This window comes from Vombatus ursinus, unplaced genomic scaffold (genome assembly GCF_900497805.2).
Source record: "Vombatus ursinus unplaced genomic scaffold, bare-nosed wombat genome assembly UNPS02015404.1, whole genome shotgun sequence".
NCBI classification, from domain to species: Eukaryota; Metazoa; Chordata; class Mammalia; order Diprotodontia; family Vombatidae; genus Vombatus; species Vombatus ursinus.
The window spans coordinates 3186947-3203812 of record NW_020955182.1 but is presented as its reverse complement, the minus strand read 5'-3'; the positions used below and the strand labels follow the sequence as shown (position 1 = coordinate 3203812).

General features: G+C 39.6%; 1 protein-coding gene across 1 annotated transcript in view; it reads right to left on the bottom strand.

The window, feature by feature from the left end:
- The window catches only part of REC114 (REC114 meiotic recombination protein), a 110277-nt gene that overhangs the window by 14984 nt on the left and 78427 nt on the right, over positions 1–16866 (bottom strand). The window contains exon 3 of the mRNA XM_027847391.1: positions 2967–3050. Within this exon, the coding sequence (XP_027703192.1) occupies positions 2967–3050 (84 nt within the window). The remainder of the gene's footprint in view (positions 1–2966; positions 3051–16866) is intronic.

Genomic DNA, 16866 nt, shown 5'->3' with positions numbered 1-16866 from the left:
TGTGTGAGGGTCAGATCTGTGCTTTAAGAAAATCAATGTGACAGCTGAATGGAGGATAAACTGGAGTGGAGAGTCTTGAGGCAAACAGAACAACCAGGTTAGAGCAATAGTCATGTGTAAAGTGATATGGGCCTGCACCAAGGTGGTGGCAGTGTCAGAGGACAGAAAAGGGTGTATGTGAAAGATGGTGCAAAGCTAGGACTTGGCAACTGATTTGGATATTGGGGTGGAACGGGGGAGTGAAAAAGAATAAGGAGTGAAGAAGGACACTTAGATTGGAGCATAGGTGACTGGGAGCGTGGTGGTGCTTTCCACAATAATAGGAAATAGGGGAGGGCTTTGAGGGAAAAATAAAGATCACCAGAGAGAAGATCAAGGTTGGTGAAATGTGAAATGGCTAGTCTGTAGCCTTGCAAAAATTGTTTCATGTCCCAACAAGACTTCAATATTGGTATCCAAACTGACTGTGCTAGTGGTGACACATTACTAGACTCTTCTAATCATTTTGTAATGTATTCTATCATTCTTTTGTGCTAAGCATTACCTTTTCTGTGTGGGATTAAAGGATCTGTGGTGTACTCAGTTCTTGTTTGTACATCAGGTATCTTTCTTATTAACTTCCCTTCTTTTTTGGAGGAAACCCTAGAGGACAGCCAAGAACAGACTTTGTACCTGAAGTAGCTGAGGTAGGTGTGACAAGCTAATTAAAGTAAGAAATGTAAAGCCTACTGACTTCCCTAGTAACAGCCTTGGTACACAACTACATGGCTAGGTTAGTGAGCAGGGAGGAGCAGATACCCAGGATCCCTGTGAGGCCTCTGTGCTAGAGATCTAGAATAGAACATACCCCTTTAAATATTACAGAAAGCACCCCGAGGTCTTTGTTGACTACCCCCTTGCCAGGACTCTCCGCTCCTTGGCTGTCAGCACACTGCACTTTCCTCAGTTGCCCACCCACCTCTCAGCCCCTCCTCTTCAACAACTCTTCCTCCTCCTGTCCCTGTCCCTCCACGTCTGGGTCCCTGCCCCTCATTTTTGTTTGGTGTGCTCTTCGCCCACTCACTGCCACAGCTTTAATGATGACTTCCACATAGATGATGCCCTAAAGCTGAATCTCCACTCCCAATACGTGTCTCCCAAGCTCCAGACCTGCACTTTTAATGCCTGATGGCTCTCTCCACCTATACATCTCATGAACATTTCGAGTAATCTCCTCACTGTGGAGATCATATCAGCTTTGACACGCAACACCTCGGCACCCTCAGTGGCCACTCTGCCCCTGATGGGAGGTCGAGAGGGCAGAGCCATCACCTCCTCCAAGGCCTTCCTTTATGAAGAGCTCAGAACTCTCCAGCTCTTCTTGTTTGTAACTCCAACATCATGCTCTGTGCTGGGTGCCCTCCCTCCTTTCACCTTTTTGTGCATTGTATTCCTTTGTTAGATTGTAAGCTCCTCAAGGACAAGGATGGCTATTAGGATTGTATACTTTAGAAAAGATCTGTGGAAAAGTCTGTTAACATTCATTCAGTAGATAATATTTCAGCTCAAATGAAAGACACTAATTTTTAATAGAATCTTAAAACTGGAACGGATCTAATTGAAAGTCATCTAACCAAGAAAAGTTGAAAACTGGGGGAAAAATTTTTACAGCAAGTTTCTCCGATGAAGCTTTCATTGCTCAAATACATAGGGAAGTGACCCAAATTTATAAAAATAAGAGCCATTCCCCAATTGATAAATGGTCAAAGGATATGAACAGGAAGTTTTCAGATGAAGTAATCAAAGCTATCTCTAGTCATATGAAAAAATGCTCTAAATCACTACTGATTAAAGAAATGCAAATTAAAAAACTCTGAGGTACCAACCCAACTGGCTAAGATGACAAAAAAAGGAAAATGACAAATGTTGGAGAGGATGTAGGAAAACTGGGACACCAATGCACTGCTGGTGGAGCTACGAACTGATCCAATCATTCTGTAGAACAATTTGGAACTATGTCCAAAGGGCTATAAAATTGTGCATACCCTTGGATCTAGTGATACCACAACTAGGTCTTTACCCCAAAGAGATCAAAGAAAGAGGAAAAGGACCCATATATACAAACACATTCACAGCAGTTTTTTTTTTGTGCTAGCAAAGAACTGGAAACTGAGGGGATGGCCATCAATTGGGAAAGACTGGACAAGTTATTCTATGTGACTGTGATGGAACATTGCTGTGCTGTAAGAAATGAGGAAGGAAATGGTTTTTCAGAAAAATCTGGGAAGACATGCTGTAAAAAAATTTCCCCCAGTTTTCTGCTTTTCTTGGTTAGATGACTTTCAATTAGATCCCTTCCAGTTTTAAGATTCTATTAAAAATTAGTGTCTTTCACTTGAGCTGAAACATTATCCACTGAGGAATGTTAATAGGCTATTTTCCACAGATTTTTCCTCAAGTACACAATCCTAGTGATTAACGAGCATGCTTCTTTGATGAGAACCATTCATAATGTTTAAGCACAGCTGGGAATCAGGTAAGGGAATTTTTTAAAATGTGAAAAAGAAAATAAAAAAAATATGAGAAAACTAAATGAAACATATCTACATATTCATACATTTTAGCATACAATAGCAAGAAAACTCCTAAGCAAATAGCAAAAATAAAACAACTCTCACTGCTATTTTTGCATGAGAGGACAGGGGAAAACCTGAAGAAAGTCAATAGAAAGACACGTAAGCCCTTCCTAGGCCTTAACTTTAAAAGGTAAGCAGTGTCCCCACTGCCAACTAGATCTGTGCTTCGTTTATATCCTTATTTCATGATGGTTTGTGAATCATGAAATGAAGGTTATGAGATTCTAATAATTAAATTAAATTTAGAGTTTTTGTGAGGCAACATTTCATAAATGACAAGGAAAAAAAAAACTAGCCATGTAGAAAAGAATGGCATGCCAGCTTGGTTGGCAGTGTCTGCAGGATGCTTGCCTTTATTGTCGATCCAAACAGTAAACAATCCACCCGCCTTACAATCTTCAGCCACTTCTTGCTGTCGATGAGTGAAAATCCTTCCTGGAACAAAACAAAGCAAAACAAAATTAGATGAAATTAACTAAAAAACCAGGAGGGTCTTACAAAGGAAGTTACTTCTCAGGCATTGCCCTCCTAGGTAGGATTTATTTATTTGTTCATGACGCAATAGTAAATAGTATTCAGCATTATTAAAGGAAAATACACACACACACACACACACACACACGCACACACACACACACACGTTTATATGAAACTTAATGTCCTGGAATTCTTCCTATATGATCAAAATACTTCTTTGATTCATTTCTTAATGTATTTCATATTTGCAAAGAATCAATAAAGTTTCATTTTAAAATAACAAATCTAAATTGTCATTTTCATTTTACAGTGATCAATGAACAAGATAATGTAAAACACGGACTCCACTAAATCTCTTCTCTTTGCCAGAATCTAACTTTATAGCTATGAAAAATAAAAGTAGTTTACTTTACTTCCATAGTACCAAGGTGTAGCTACTTCCCAACACAATGAATATACAGTGAGCCCTCTTTCCAGGAGCATGTTAGAATTCTATGCAGAATAAAATGGAAGTAATTTTCTTTTTGACACACAGAATTCTTCAGCACCAATACTGGCATTTTTTGGGGGGTAAATAAATTAAATAAACCAAGAGGGCAGCAGAGGGCATGCAAGTCTTGTGAGAGATAGACAGTTGAATCATCCAAAGGATGCAATAAACTTTTTCTTCAGCTTGTTAATAAAGTAAACACAACAGTGTATGTAATGATTATGCCTGCTTTTAGGTTCCAATTATGCTGTCATTGGATCTCTTTAGATAAGCAGTACATTAAGGCAAAACCCATTTAGCATATTGGAGAACTAATCCAGGGATTTGATAAGCTGACAGTGTACAAATACTGCATGCAAACTGGCTTTTCACCTCATTATGATATTTGACCATGGCCACAGTACCTTCCTGGGGGAATTATGAGATCCCCCTAACCACTGTTAGAAAAGAAAATGAGTATCATACCAAAAGAAAGGGGAAAAAAAGAAGCCAGAGAAAATCTATCTTCTTGCATTGAAAGGACACTTCCTTTGACCTAACAACTTAGGAGTATAATGTTGTTTCAATTACAAAATGCCAATTTAAAAATACATGCATTTTATCAATCAACATGGCAGCTAAAAATAAAAAAGGGCCAAAAACCTTTGTGAGCACTTACTACAAATAATTTTCAAAATCTCCCCATCAGTGTAGTCAAACAAAAAGAAGCACCTAGATTAGGTTATTTGCAGTTTAAAACAACTGTGATATATCTTGCATGTTCACAAGAGAAAATTCATTGGGGCAAGAAAATACCTGCAAAATTCCATGAATCACATAGGGGTAGTGTTAGAGTATGTGTCTGGGGGAAAAACACCTCATGGCAGGGGAAGCTGATAAAAATGGTCTGAAAATATAAAATTAATTTGAAGTTAATTAGCTGGCAAGTGGTTTACAAACTCATAGGTAAATTTGGCTTCTCTTCCTATCTGCTGACTAATTTTTGCTATTTTTTTTTTCTTAGTAGGTCTCCTTTATCACAGTAGAAGGTAGAAATAGATGTCACTTGAACTAATCCCTTTGGCTATGTGTTCAGTCAGGTCAACTCTACTGAAATACAGGAGTTCCTATAATGGCTTAGACTTATGATCTATCTAGCCCAAGATTCTTTTGTCAATCAATCAACAAGTATCTATTTAGCTCCTACTATGTGCTAAACACTGGGGATTCAGGGACAAAGAAGGAAGCAATCCTTATACAAAATGAGCTTACATTCAAATGGAGGAGTACATACAGCATAAATATAAAGCTAATAAATACATGCATATATGTATATGCATGCATTTATACTCACAATTTAGTTGTATATAAGGCTGTTGTTGTTTGCTGTATATAAGGAAGGAGGGCACCAGCAGTTACGGTCTGGGGCAGGATCATGAAAGCCTTCTTTTAGGGGATTTGTTCTGTGAAGCTTGGATTCAGTCAAAGGGCTGCACCTGAGGACCTAGAGTGCTACATGTGGCCTCAAGGCCACAGGTTCCCCACCCCTGTCTAGAAGGTGGTAGTTCAGCCACATCTTGATAGTGGAGAGGGTCTCAGAGGCAGAGGTAAAGAAGGAGTATATTCTAGGTGTGTGAGATGGACAATGCAAAGGCACAGAGATGGGAGATAAATGTCGTGAGCCAAGGTTAGAGAGAAGGCCAGTGGGGCTGGAACACAGAAAATAGGAAAGAGATGATCTAATGAAGTTAAAAAGGTGGGTTTAAGCCAGAATGTACACGACTTTAAAAGCTGAACTTAGGAGTTTACATTTTATTCTAGAGATAATGGCTAAGGCACTGGAGTTGGCTGAACCTATTCAAGAGGTCAGATCTATGCTTCAAGAAATTACTTTTGGCAACAATATGTAGAACTGACTGGAGTGGTGAGAAACTTAAGGAAGACAGACCAAGGAGGCAGCCACTGCAATGATTGAGGTGAGAGGTGATGGAGCCTTAACAAAGGTGGCAGCTGTGTGAGTAGAGAGAAAGGTCAGATTCCAGAGATGTTATGAACACAGAAATGGCAAGATTTGGCAAAAGACTGGATATGTGGGGTAAGGGAGAGTGAGAAAACCAGAATAATACTGACATTATAAACCTGAGTTACTGGAAATATGGTAGTGCCTTCAACAGAAATAGGCAAGTTTGGAGGAGAAGAGAGTTTATGTTTAATCCCATGTTTTCCCTTTATTTATCTTTCTGTTAAGACTTATCCAAAATTGAGAGAGGGATACTGAAGTCTCTTGTCACTATTGTGTTGCGCTCTATGTCTTCCTGCAACTCAGACAATGTTTCTTTTGTGAATTTGGATACTAAGGCATTTGGATCATATAAGTCTATTACTGTACTGGTTTGTTGTCTATGGTTCCTTTCAGCATAATGTCATTGCCTTGTTTATCCCTTTTATTTTTTGAATATTTTTGCTTTGCCAGCATGACTGTAACTCCTCAGGATGGAAAAAAATTTACTATGCTTCACATGAATCCAAAAAAACAGGAGTTACATTCATCAGGGGAACTCCCTCCCATCACTGAAGCAAAGTCTCTTTTCTTCCTCTTTTCATTTTACTCCCCTGAAGACTGTTATCTTTCTGGGACCACAGGGGTCACCTTCCCACACAGTCTTCTCTGTTCCTCTGCTCCCCCTCCCCTTTCATATACCTTCTCATGTTGTAATGTAACAACTCCTTCATTCTTTCTTTCCTCTGTGAGTAGTAGTAGGAGCTGCCCCACTGGGGACCCAACTAGAACTGGCCAGTTGAGCAACACAGCTCCTTCTTTCCTTTCTTTCCTTCTATTTTTCTTTCCTTCTCTTTATTATTTCCTTTCTTTCCTTCCTTTCCCTTCCCTCTGTCCACATAGGATAACATACCCTTACCTGCAGATACTCTACCCCAAGGAATATAAATTAATTTTGATCAATGAAACCTCCCAAGATACCTTGGGATTTAAAGGCTAGATTTTTCTATTCAGCTCTGGTCTTTTCATCAAGAATGCTTGAAAATCTTCTATTTCATTGAATGTCCATTTTTTTTTTCCTGAAGAATTATACTCAGTTTTGCTGGGTAGCTGATTCTTGGTTTTAATCCTATCTCCTTTGACCTCCAGAATATCATATTCCAAGCCCTTCAATCCCTTAAAGTAGAAGCTGCTAAATCTTGTGTTATCCTGATTGTGTTTCCACAATACTTGAATTGTTTCTTTTTGGCTGCTTGCGATATTTTCTCCTTGACGTGGGAACTCTGGAATTTGGGGATAATATTCCTAGGAGTTTTCCTTTGGGGATTTCTTTCAGGAGATGATAGGTGGATTCTTTCAATTTCTACTTTACTTCTGGTTCTAGAATATCAGGGCAGCTTTCCTTTATAATTTCTTGAAAGATGATATCTAGGCTCTTTTTTTGATCATGGTTTTCAGGTAGACCAATAATTTTTAAATTATCTCTCCTGGATCTATTTTCCAGGTCAGTTGTTTTTCCAATGAGATATTTCACATTGTCTTCTATTTTTTCATTCTTTTGGTTTTGTTCTATAATTTCTTGATTTCTCATAGTCATTAGCTTCCATTTGCTCCATTCTAATTTTTTTTAATTTTTATTAATTTATTTTGATTTATCAACAATCACTTCCATGAGCTTTTGAGTTTTAAATTTTTCTCCCCCTCCCTCCCCAAGATGGTACACAATCTGATATAGGCTATACATATACATTCCTATTAAACGTATTTTCACATTAGTGATGTTGTAAGGAAGAATTAGAACCAATAGGAGGAACCACCAGAAAGAGGAAACAAAACAAAACAGAAGGATAAAGGAGCAAATAGTATGCTTCCATCTGTATTCAAATTCCATAGCTCTTTCTTTGGATGTGGATAGCATTTTCCATCATGAGACCTTTGGAGATGTGTTAGATCCTTGCACTGCTGAGAAGGGCTAAGTCTATCAATGTTAGTCATCACACAACGTGGCTGTTACTGTGTACAATGTTCTCCTGGTTCTGCTCACTTCACTCTGCATCAGTTCATACAAGTCTTTCCAGGTTTTTCTGAAGTCTTCCTGCTCATCATTTCTTATATCACAATACTATTCCATTATATTCATATACCACAACTTGTTCAGCCATTCCCCAACTGATGGGCATCCCCTCAATTTCCAATTCTTGGCCACCACAACAAGAGCTGCTATAAATATTTTGTACATGTGCATCCTTTTCCCATTTTTATGATTTCTTTGGGATACAGACCCAGAAATGGTATTGCTGGGCCAAAGGGTATGCACAGTTTTATAGCCCTTTGGGCATAGTTCCAAATTGCTCTCCAGAATGGTTGGATCAGTTCACAACTCCACCAACAATGCATTCGTATTCCAATTTTCCCACATCTTCTCCAGCATTTATCATTTTCCTGTTTTGTCATGTTAGCCAATCTGATAGGTATGATGTGGTACCTCAGAATTGTTTTTATTTGCATTTCTCTAATCAATAGTGATTTAGAGCATTTTTTCATATGACTACAGATGGCTTTAATTTCTTCATCTGAGAACTGTCTGTTCATATTCTTTGACCATTTATCATTTGGGGCTCCATTCTAATTAAATAATTTTTAATTATTTTCTTCAATGAGCTTTTGAACCTTTTCCATTTGGCCAATTCTGCTTTTTAAGGCATTCTTCTCCTCATTGACTTTTCGGACCTCTTTTGCCATTTGGGTTAGTCTATTTTTTAAGGTGTTATTTTCTTCAGTATTTTTTTGGGTCTCCTTTAGCAAACTGTTGACTTGTTTTTCCTTATTTTCTTGCATAATTCTCATTTCTCTTCCCAAATTTTCCTGTACTTCTCTTACTTGATTTTCAAAATCCTTTTTGAGCTCTTCCATGGCCTGAGACCAATTCATATTTTTCTTGGAGGCTTTGGATGTAGGAACTTTGACGTTGTTGTCTTCTTCTGGTTGTATGTTTTGATCTTCTTTTTCACCAAAATAAGTTTCTATAGTCTAAGTTTTTTCTGCTGTTTGCTCATGTTCCCAGTCAATTACTCGACTTTTTAACTTTTTGTTAAGGTAGGGCTCTATAAGTGTGGAGTGGTGGACTGTCCCAAGTTTCAGGGGTTCCATGCAACTGTTTTCAGAGATACTTCTAGGGACCTGTAAATTTTCAGTTCTTTCAAGATGGTATGATCAAAGGAGAGGTGTTTACTCCCTTCCTAGTTTGTGCTCTGGTCTGTGAGTGACCACGAGCACTCTTTTCTTCCTTGGAACTGTGAAGAGGATTCCCTCTCCACTGCTGCTACAAGCTCCGCCTCTCCATCTCTTGTCCTCACCCCAGGACAGTCACCTAGGACTGCAACCCAGATCCATATACAGGCAAAGCAAGAGGATCCCACCTCAGTGCCAGTAAAGAGATCCCTGCAATCCTCCTCCGATCAGCCACTTGATTCCTCCTCAGTCTGTGGGCCTGAAGCAGCCGCTGCCCTGGGGCTACAGACAGGACTGGGGCTGGGACTGAGCTTCTCTCTCACCGTGGTCACAGACTTTTCCTACTGACCTTCTAAGTTGTCTTTGGCGTTTGTGGGTTGAGAAGTCTGGAAACCATTACAGCTGCCCGTGATTTTGAATCTGAAGGTCTTTCTCCTGATAACTTGAAGAACTTGATGTTTCTAAATAGAATTGCTGAATATAACCACTGTATGTCTTGGGAATTTGCAGCCTTGGGTTTTTTTGTTTGTTTTTGGCAAGATGATCTATGATATCTTTCAATTGGTATTTCATTTTCTATGTTCAGAAGTTCTGGACATTATTTCCTGCATTTTGGTGTTGAGGTTTTTTGTTCTATCATGTTCTTCTGGGAGATGTATCATCTTCAGGTTGTCTCTGTGCATCCTGTCTTCAAAATCAGTGTGTTTTACTTATATCATGGGCATATTTTCTTTTAATGTTATTGATTTTTGCTTCTCTTATTCTACATTGTCCACTTCTGTATTGTGTTCTATTTTTTTTTTAGAGAGACTTGCCATTGTAGATTCTAGTTTTTCTATTCTGCCCAATATTTTTGTTGTGCAGACCATGAATTCTGCTCTTATAATTCTCATTTCTCTTTGAACTATTCATGTACAGTGTGTTCCTTGTTCTCCTCAAATTCCACAGAGTCCTGTCTCATTGAGTGTTGGGTTGTTTTGTTTTGTAATAATTTACAGATGCCTTAACTTATTTACTACATCTAAAAGCCGCATTTCCTTCTGTTGTTTATATTTTCCCTGTTGATTTATTCTGCTTTACGTTCAAGATATTTGAGTTTTCTTCTTCCTGAGATCTTTGGTAATTTCATTCTTTTTTGGACTGACTCCTTCCCCTCTAATGTTGGTGGTTTCCTTAGGGGTTGGATATCGAAGCATTTCTGCCTCCTCCCAGAACAGGCAATTCACAGTTCAACAGCTTATGTCTCTGCTCCAAATGACTTCTGCGTGGACAGAACTGGCCCCACCTGGATGCTGAGCTCTTTGCCTCATCACTCCACTCCTATGGCCTCCCCCCTTCCCCATGTACACACATGGTGTCCTGTCTTGATATCCTATCACACTCCCTCTGTTTCTCTCAGTTCTCTGGCCCAGCACCAGCAATTTTGAAAGCTGCTGCACTGGTGTTACAGGGTTATCTGGCCATACTAGCTGTCCTGGCTTGGAACTGGAGTCTCCACAGGCACTGGAAAGAGAGAGAGGTGACCAGGATTTTATTGTAAGCCTATGCAGACTCACTGTTGTTAGCATGGAAGGTGGAGGAGGAGCGCTAAATGTCACTGCTCAGGATCAGTGAGCATCAGTTCATGTTGTTGTTGTTGTTGTTGTTTTAACCTTCTTCTGGATTCTGACTGTTCTAGACCACAGAGATAGCTGAAGTTGCTTTCTCTTTGATGCATAATTTCTGTTTTGGAGAGGTTTGAGAGGTTGTGGGGGTTGGAGAGAAAGTATATCCTCCATTTTGTTGCTTACATGACCCAGAAGTCCTGGGAGGATTTAGGTTTTAAGATATTAAGGGTTTAGGTTAATGAGTTCATTTTCAGATTTTGATTTTAAGATTTCTCCATGACATCCAGTTGGAAATATATAATTGGCAATAAGTATATATGACTAAAGCTTAGGGGAAAGTCTAGGGCTGATATGAAAATCTAGCAGTAATATGCATAGAAATGATGGTTAAATCCACAGGAACTGATGGAATACACAGGAAGAAGAGAAGAGGGCCCATGAGAGGATTTTGGGGAATACCTACAAATAAGGCATGTGATATGGATGAAGAGACAGAAAGCATACTGTGAAGGAGTAGGAGGACTGACAGAAGGCAAACGAGGGGATAGTAATGTCACAAAAACGCAGAGAAGAGAGAATGTCTAAGAGGAGAAGGCAGCGATATAGTAGATAGGTCATGAAGGATTAGGAACTTTCTAACTATGCCACTGGGCTATCCCCTCTGCAATCCCAGATACCTCACAAGTTTGACCGCCCGCCAGTTTGGATGAAAACAAAAACCAAAACTAGATGTGGAGAATCTCTGGGCTGAAAGGGCCTTTAGAGATCATCTTGTTGAACCTATGCAAACAGGAATCCCATCTGCAACATCCCTGACAAATGGTCATCCAGTTTCTACTTGAAGACTCCAGTGAGGGAAAATTCACTGTTATCAGGCATGGTGGTGAGGCTTATGATCCCACTTACTGTGGATGCTGAGGCCAGCAGACCTGTTGAGCTCAGGAGTTCTGAGCTGCAGTGGTCTTTGTCAATGGGTGTCTACATAAGTTTGGCATCAATATAGTCAGCCCCAGGTTGCTGAGCTCCAGGGGAGCCACCAGGTTGCCTAAGAGGAGGAGAGGAAGATGGTGATTCAATTGCTGAACTCCCTCGAGAAGAGAGAACAGTTATCTATAGCTACTACGATTTTGATTGAGTGATAAATTTTTATTGTATGGATTTTGAAAAAGGAAAGGTTATTAAATAATGGAGACAAAGGGAAATTCTCAAAGTTACAATGTGAAGAAAGGAGTATTTCAACTTTTTCTACTAGTGTGATGGAGATACAGCCATATGAGAGAAATTATAGCCAGTGCTGGAGAAAACAGATGGGGATACAGCATCATCAGAGGGGAACCAGGTTGTGACAAGGGCTAAGAAATGGAAAAAATCTGAGGCAGAGGAAACGGGTAAGAAGAGTTTGTTTTCTATGGAATAAGAATTCCAGGAAGTTGATGAGAAGCGAGTGAAAGATAGACTTGAACAAGTAAGCAGGGGAATAGCCAGGAGACTGTGGTATCCTTGAAGCCAGAAGACAATATCAGGAGTAGGGAAAGACCAACAGTGTTAAAAATTGCAGTGTTAAAAAACAAGATACTAGATTTAGTCATTAGGAGGTAACTGGTGACCTTTGAGAAAGAAGTTTCAATAGACTGGTAAAGGTGTAAGCCTAATTGCAAGAGGCTAAAAAAAGAGTAGAAAAAGAGTGGGCATAAGGGAATTAGGAATATAAAATTTTTTCAAGAAGTGAGCAGTAAAGTGGAAGAGAAATGTTATTCTAATTTCAATTTCTGCCTATTTTGAGAGTTATCTGTGAGTTATGAGAGTTGTCTGTGGATTTCAGTTGCAGTCTTCCATATCCCTTATTTTGATTTAGGGGAAGTGGGAAACTGAGGTCTCGGTGGTTCAGAACTGTGATTTTCTCCACGTCCAGAACTCCAAATGTGGAAACTCCTCCCACTGAAGCCGATCAATAACTTGTCTATAACAAATTCTTAGAAAGAAGCCTAGAGTACTAAGTGATTGACTTGTCCATGGTCACCAAGCTAGTTCGCATCAGAGGCATAACTTGAATCCAGGCCTTCTTGTTTCCAAGGGCAGCCCTATAACCATTATTCCATATACCTCTCATATCCCGATTCTCGATTATCTAACTGCCCCCTATTAGCATAAATATTTGAAACAAGGCCAAAGGGAAAAATCAAGAAGAAATGTCTAAAGGCAATGAAAGAAACAATATGATCACTTAGACAAGAAAGACAGACATATGTAAAATAACAGCAGCTACTGATTCTGCAAAAAGATGCAATCTCAGAAAGGTGGTAGTAAATGACCCAATGTTTCTATTTAAGGAACTCAATATAAAATACTTCCAACTCAGCTGTAACTTCTTTTACTTTCTAATTATACCACTGATCTACTCTCCCCCACCCCCACAATCCAAGTTAGCTCACAGTTTTGATTTCACCTGCCATTTTGAACAAAAACAAAACAAAAACAAAAAAAACTCTAGATGTAGAAGAGCTTAGAGCTTAAAGGGACCTGAAAGATCATCTCCTTCAACCTATACCTAAACAAGAATCTCATCTGTAACATTCCTGGACAGATGGTTAGCAGCTTCTGCTTGAGGAACTCAAGTAACGGAAAACTCACATACTACAATGCATTCCATTTTTTAACAGCTCTGTTAGGACATCTTTCCTTAAATGGACTGGAAGTTGATGAATTGACAGTTTCCACATATGGGCTCATTGGGACCAAGCAAAACAAATCTAATCCTGAAAAAATAAATATTCAAATAGTTAAAGACAGCTTTCACGGTTTCTCTAAGTCTTTTTTTATCCAGGATAACATCCCTAACTCCTTCAACCAAATCCTTATATAACATGGTTTAGAGTTCCCTCAGCATACTGATCATTATTCTTTGGACATCTCTAGTTTGTCAATGTTTTTCTTCAAATGAACACTATTCCTAATGTGATCTGAACAGGGAAAAGTGCATCAGGACTATAAACTCCTTCCTTCTGTTACCTTTGCTTCCATTAATACAGTCTAAGAATGGATTTTTTTTAACAGTCACATTGTTGCAATACACTAAAAAAAAGTATTTTAATATGGACTGTTTTCCAGACACAACAGCTCCCCATCCTGCAGTTGTGCAGTTTTTTTTAATCTGTCAAATTTTACATGTTCCTACTAAATTTCATTTCATTAGATTCAGCCCAACATTCCAGACTTTTCACGGTTTTTAGATCTTTTATTCCATGTATTAGCTATTACTCTTGTACTAATTAGGTTCATGTTATCTGTGAATTTGTTCAAGTATGGTATCAACAGCTTATTCCAAATCTCTGACAAAAATGTTGAACAGAACAGGCCATACATAGAGCCCCATGACACTCCACTAGAGACACTATTCTATGGTGACATTCATCCACACTCACTGGGTACAGTCATTCAATCAGTTCCAAATCAACCAATCAATCAGCAAGAATTTGTTAAGGACCTGCTATGTAGGAGCCACTGCAGAAAACAATTTTTATTTGCCAGGAGCTTACATTCTGACTTTCCTGTGGGTCTTCATTCAGGTCATGCCCATTAACTGTGAGTTGCATCTCAGGATTTTTCCTCTTCTTTTCTCCCTATATCTATACACCTCACTTGGTGATCTCATCTGCTCCTACGGATTCAACTCCAGTCTCTATGCAGATAATACTCAGATTGATCTGGGCAGTCCTAAACCTCTCTCTGGACTCCCTAGATATCCTACACTCAACACATCCAAAACAGAACTTATTCCTCCCTCCAAAAACCTTTTTTTTCCTTCTTAACTTCCCCTATGACTATGGAGAGTACCACCATCCTCCCATTCACCTAAGCGTAGAGCCTGGGCATCACCCTGGACTCCTCCACAACACCTCCATTCCCCATTCTCCTCTGATGATACCACTACCCTGGGGCAGGCCCTCACCACCTCAAGTCTAGACTAGTGCAAAAGATTCCTAGTGGTCTGCCTGCTTCGATCCATCCTCCACTGGCAAATTGGTCTTCCTAAAGCTCAAATCTGACCATGACTATTCAGTTAACGCCAGTGGCTCTCTATTGTCTCTAGGATCAAACAGAAAATCCTGTTTGATGTTCAAAGCTTTTAATGACCTGGCCCCTTCCTACTTTTCCAGTCTTCTTACAATTTCTGTGCCACCCCACCACACCACAGTGTACTCTGAAATCCAATGATACCTATCTCCTTTCTGTTGCTCACACAAGATTTTCATTGGCTGTCCCCCACGCCTGGAACTCTCTCCTTATCTCTGCCTCTTAATGTCCCTGACTTCTTTAAGTCTCAACTAAAGCCTTACCTTCTGCAATAAGTCTTTCTGGAGCCCTCTTAACAAGTTAATTAGCCTTTGCTCTATTGATTATCTAGCCTGTACATAACTGATTTGTATATAGTCTGCATGTTGTATAGCTTAGAATATAACCTCCTTGAGAACAAGGACTATATTTTGCCTTTCTTGTATCCCCAGTACTTAACAGAGTCCCTAGTACATAGCATGTGCTTAATAAATGCTACTTGACTGATATCTCACATCTTTCCATCTTTTTCTTTTATTTTTAGGCAACTGGGGTTAAGTGACTTGCCCAGGGTCACACAGTTAGTAAGTGTCAAGTGTTTGGCCTGAGGCTGGATCTGAACTCAGGTTCTCCTGACTTCAGGGTCAATGCTCTGTCCACTGCGCCACTTCGCTGCCCCATCTTTCCATCTTTTACAGGTTAACACTGCCCACTTAATTTTCTGGTTATCAATTTGTAAATGGAAGGGCCTTAGCCTCTAAGGTCCTTTCCTGCTCTAGATCTATAACTGTGTGAGATGCTTCAAAAGATTTGCTGACACTTGATCGTGTCATTATCTCTATTAATAATTTAACACATGGCAGAGATGAGAGGGTGCTGGACTTGAGGTCAGGAAGAGAACCTCGGCTCAGCTTTCACCTCTGTGACCCTGGGCAAGTCGCTTAAGCTGCAAGCGCTCTGTACAACTCCCCAGGACTCATCTGGACAGAGAATCGGCACTCTGCGGCTTTAAGGCGTCGGTGAGGCTGTGTTACTGAACCACCAGGTGGCTCAGTGGAGAGAGCGCCAGGCCCGGGTTCAGGAAGACCTTTTAAATCTGGCCCCAGACACTTACTAGCTGTGTGACTCTGGGCAAGTCACCCTCGTTTGCTTCAGTTTCCTCATCTGTAAAATGAGCTGGAGGAGGAAACGGCAAAACCCTCTAGGATCTCTGCCAAGAAAACCTTATATGGGATCAAGAAGAGCTGGACGTGACTGAAATGACCGAACAACATACATTATTTCATCTGAGCCTCACTACTACCTGCTACCCAATGAAATGAACAGTGTCTCCATTTTACAGACGAGGAAAGTGAGGCTCAAAAAAATTAAGTGATTTGTCAATAATAACACCTAGTGAGTGACAGAGCCAGCATTTGAACTCAGGACTTTCAATTCCAAGACCGATACTCAAATATTATGTTTATGGAATTGCTCTAATCTATCAGTCTGTAAAAAGGAAGCTAGGCAACACACAGAAATTGGAGTCAGGAAGAACTTAATTTGAATCCTGACTTAGACACTTGCTATCTTTATGTACTCAACACCCTCACTTAAATTCTCTCAGTCTCAATTTCTGCATCTAGGGGCAGCTAGGTGGTGCAGTGGATAGAGGCCTGGCCCTGGATTCAGGAGGACCTGAGTTCAAATCCGACCTCAGACACATAACACTTACTAGCTGTGTGACCCTGGGCAAGTCACTTAACCCCATTGCCTAACCAAAACAAAACAAAAAACAAAAACAAAATCAATTTCTGCATCTGTAAAATGAAGATAATCATTGTACCTAACTCATAGGGTTGGCATGAAGATTGAATGAGAAAAAATAAGTCAAGCACTTCACAAACCTTAAATCACTATATATGAGCTAATTATTATGACCATTAAAAAATGAACTTAGGTCAATCTGGTCTAACAAATTCAAGCTGGCTCTAAGTAATGCTGACTTTCCACTCATAAACCATTGCTTTAATAATCTATTCTATAATTTTGCCAGACCATTGCTTTAATTATCTATTCTACAATTTGGCCAGAACTCAGTCAAGCTCGACAGCCTACCTTCTTTCTCTGTTACATAATCAGTACTTTTGCATATTTCCAGTCCTGTATCATTTCTCCTCTTCCCCATGATTTTTTCAACAACTTCTGACAGCAGTTCAGTAGTCACACCTAAAAGTTCCTTTCCAGTAAGCTGAGATGTAGGTCATGTAGGTGTGGAGATTTGAATTCATTGAAAGCAACTATTGCTGGCTGTTGCTTAACTTTCAATTCCCCCCTAACAATCTTTGTTCTGCACCTCCCAGTGTGAAGATCATTCACCTTCATTAAAAAAAAAAAAAAGCAAAATAAGGACTGAGTAGCTCTACCTTCTTTCTG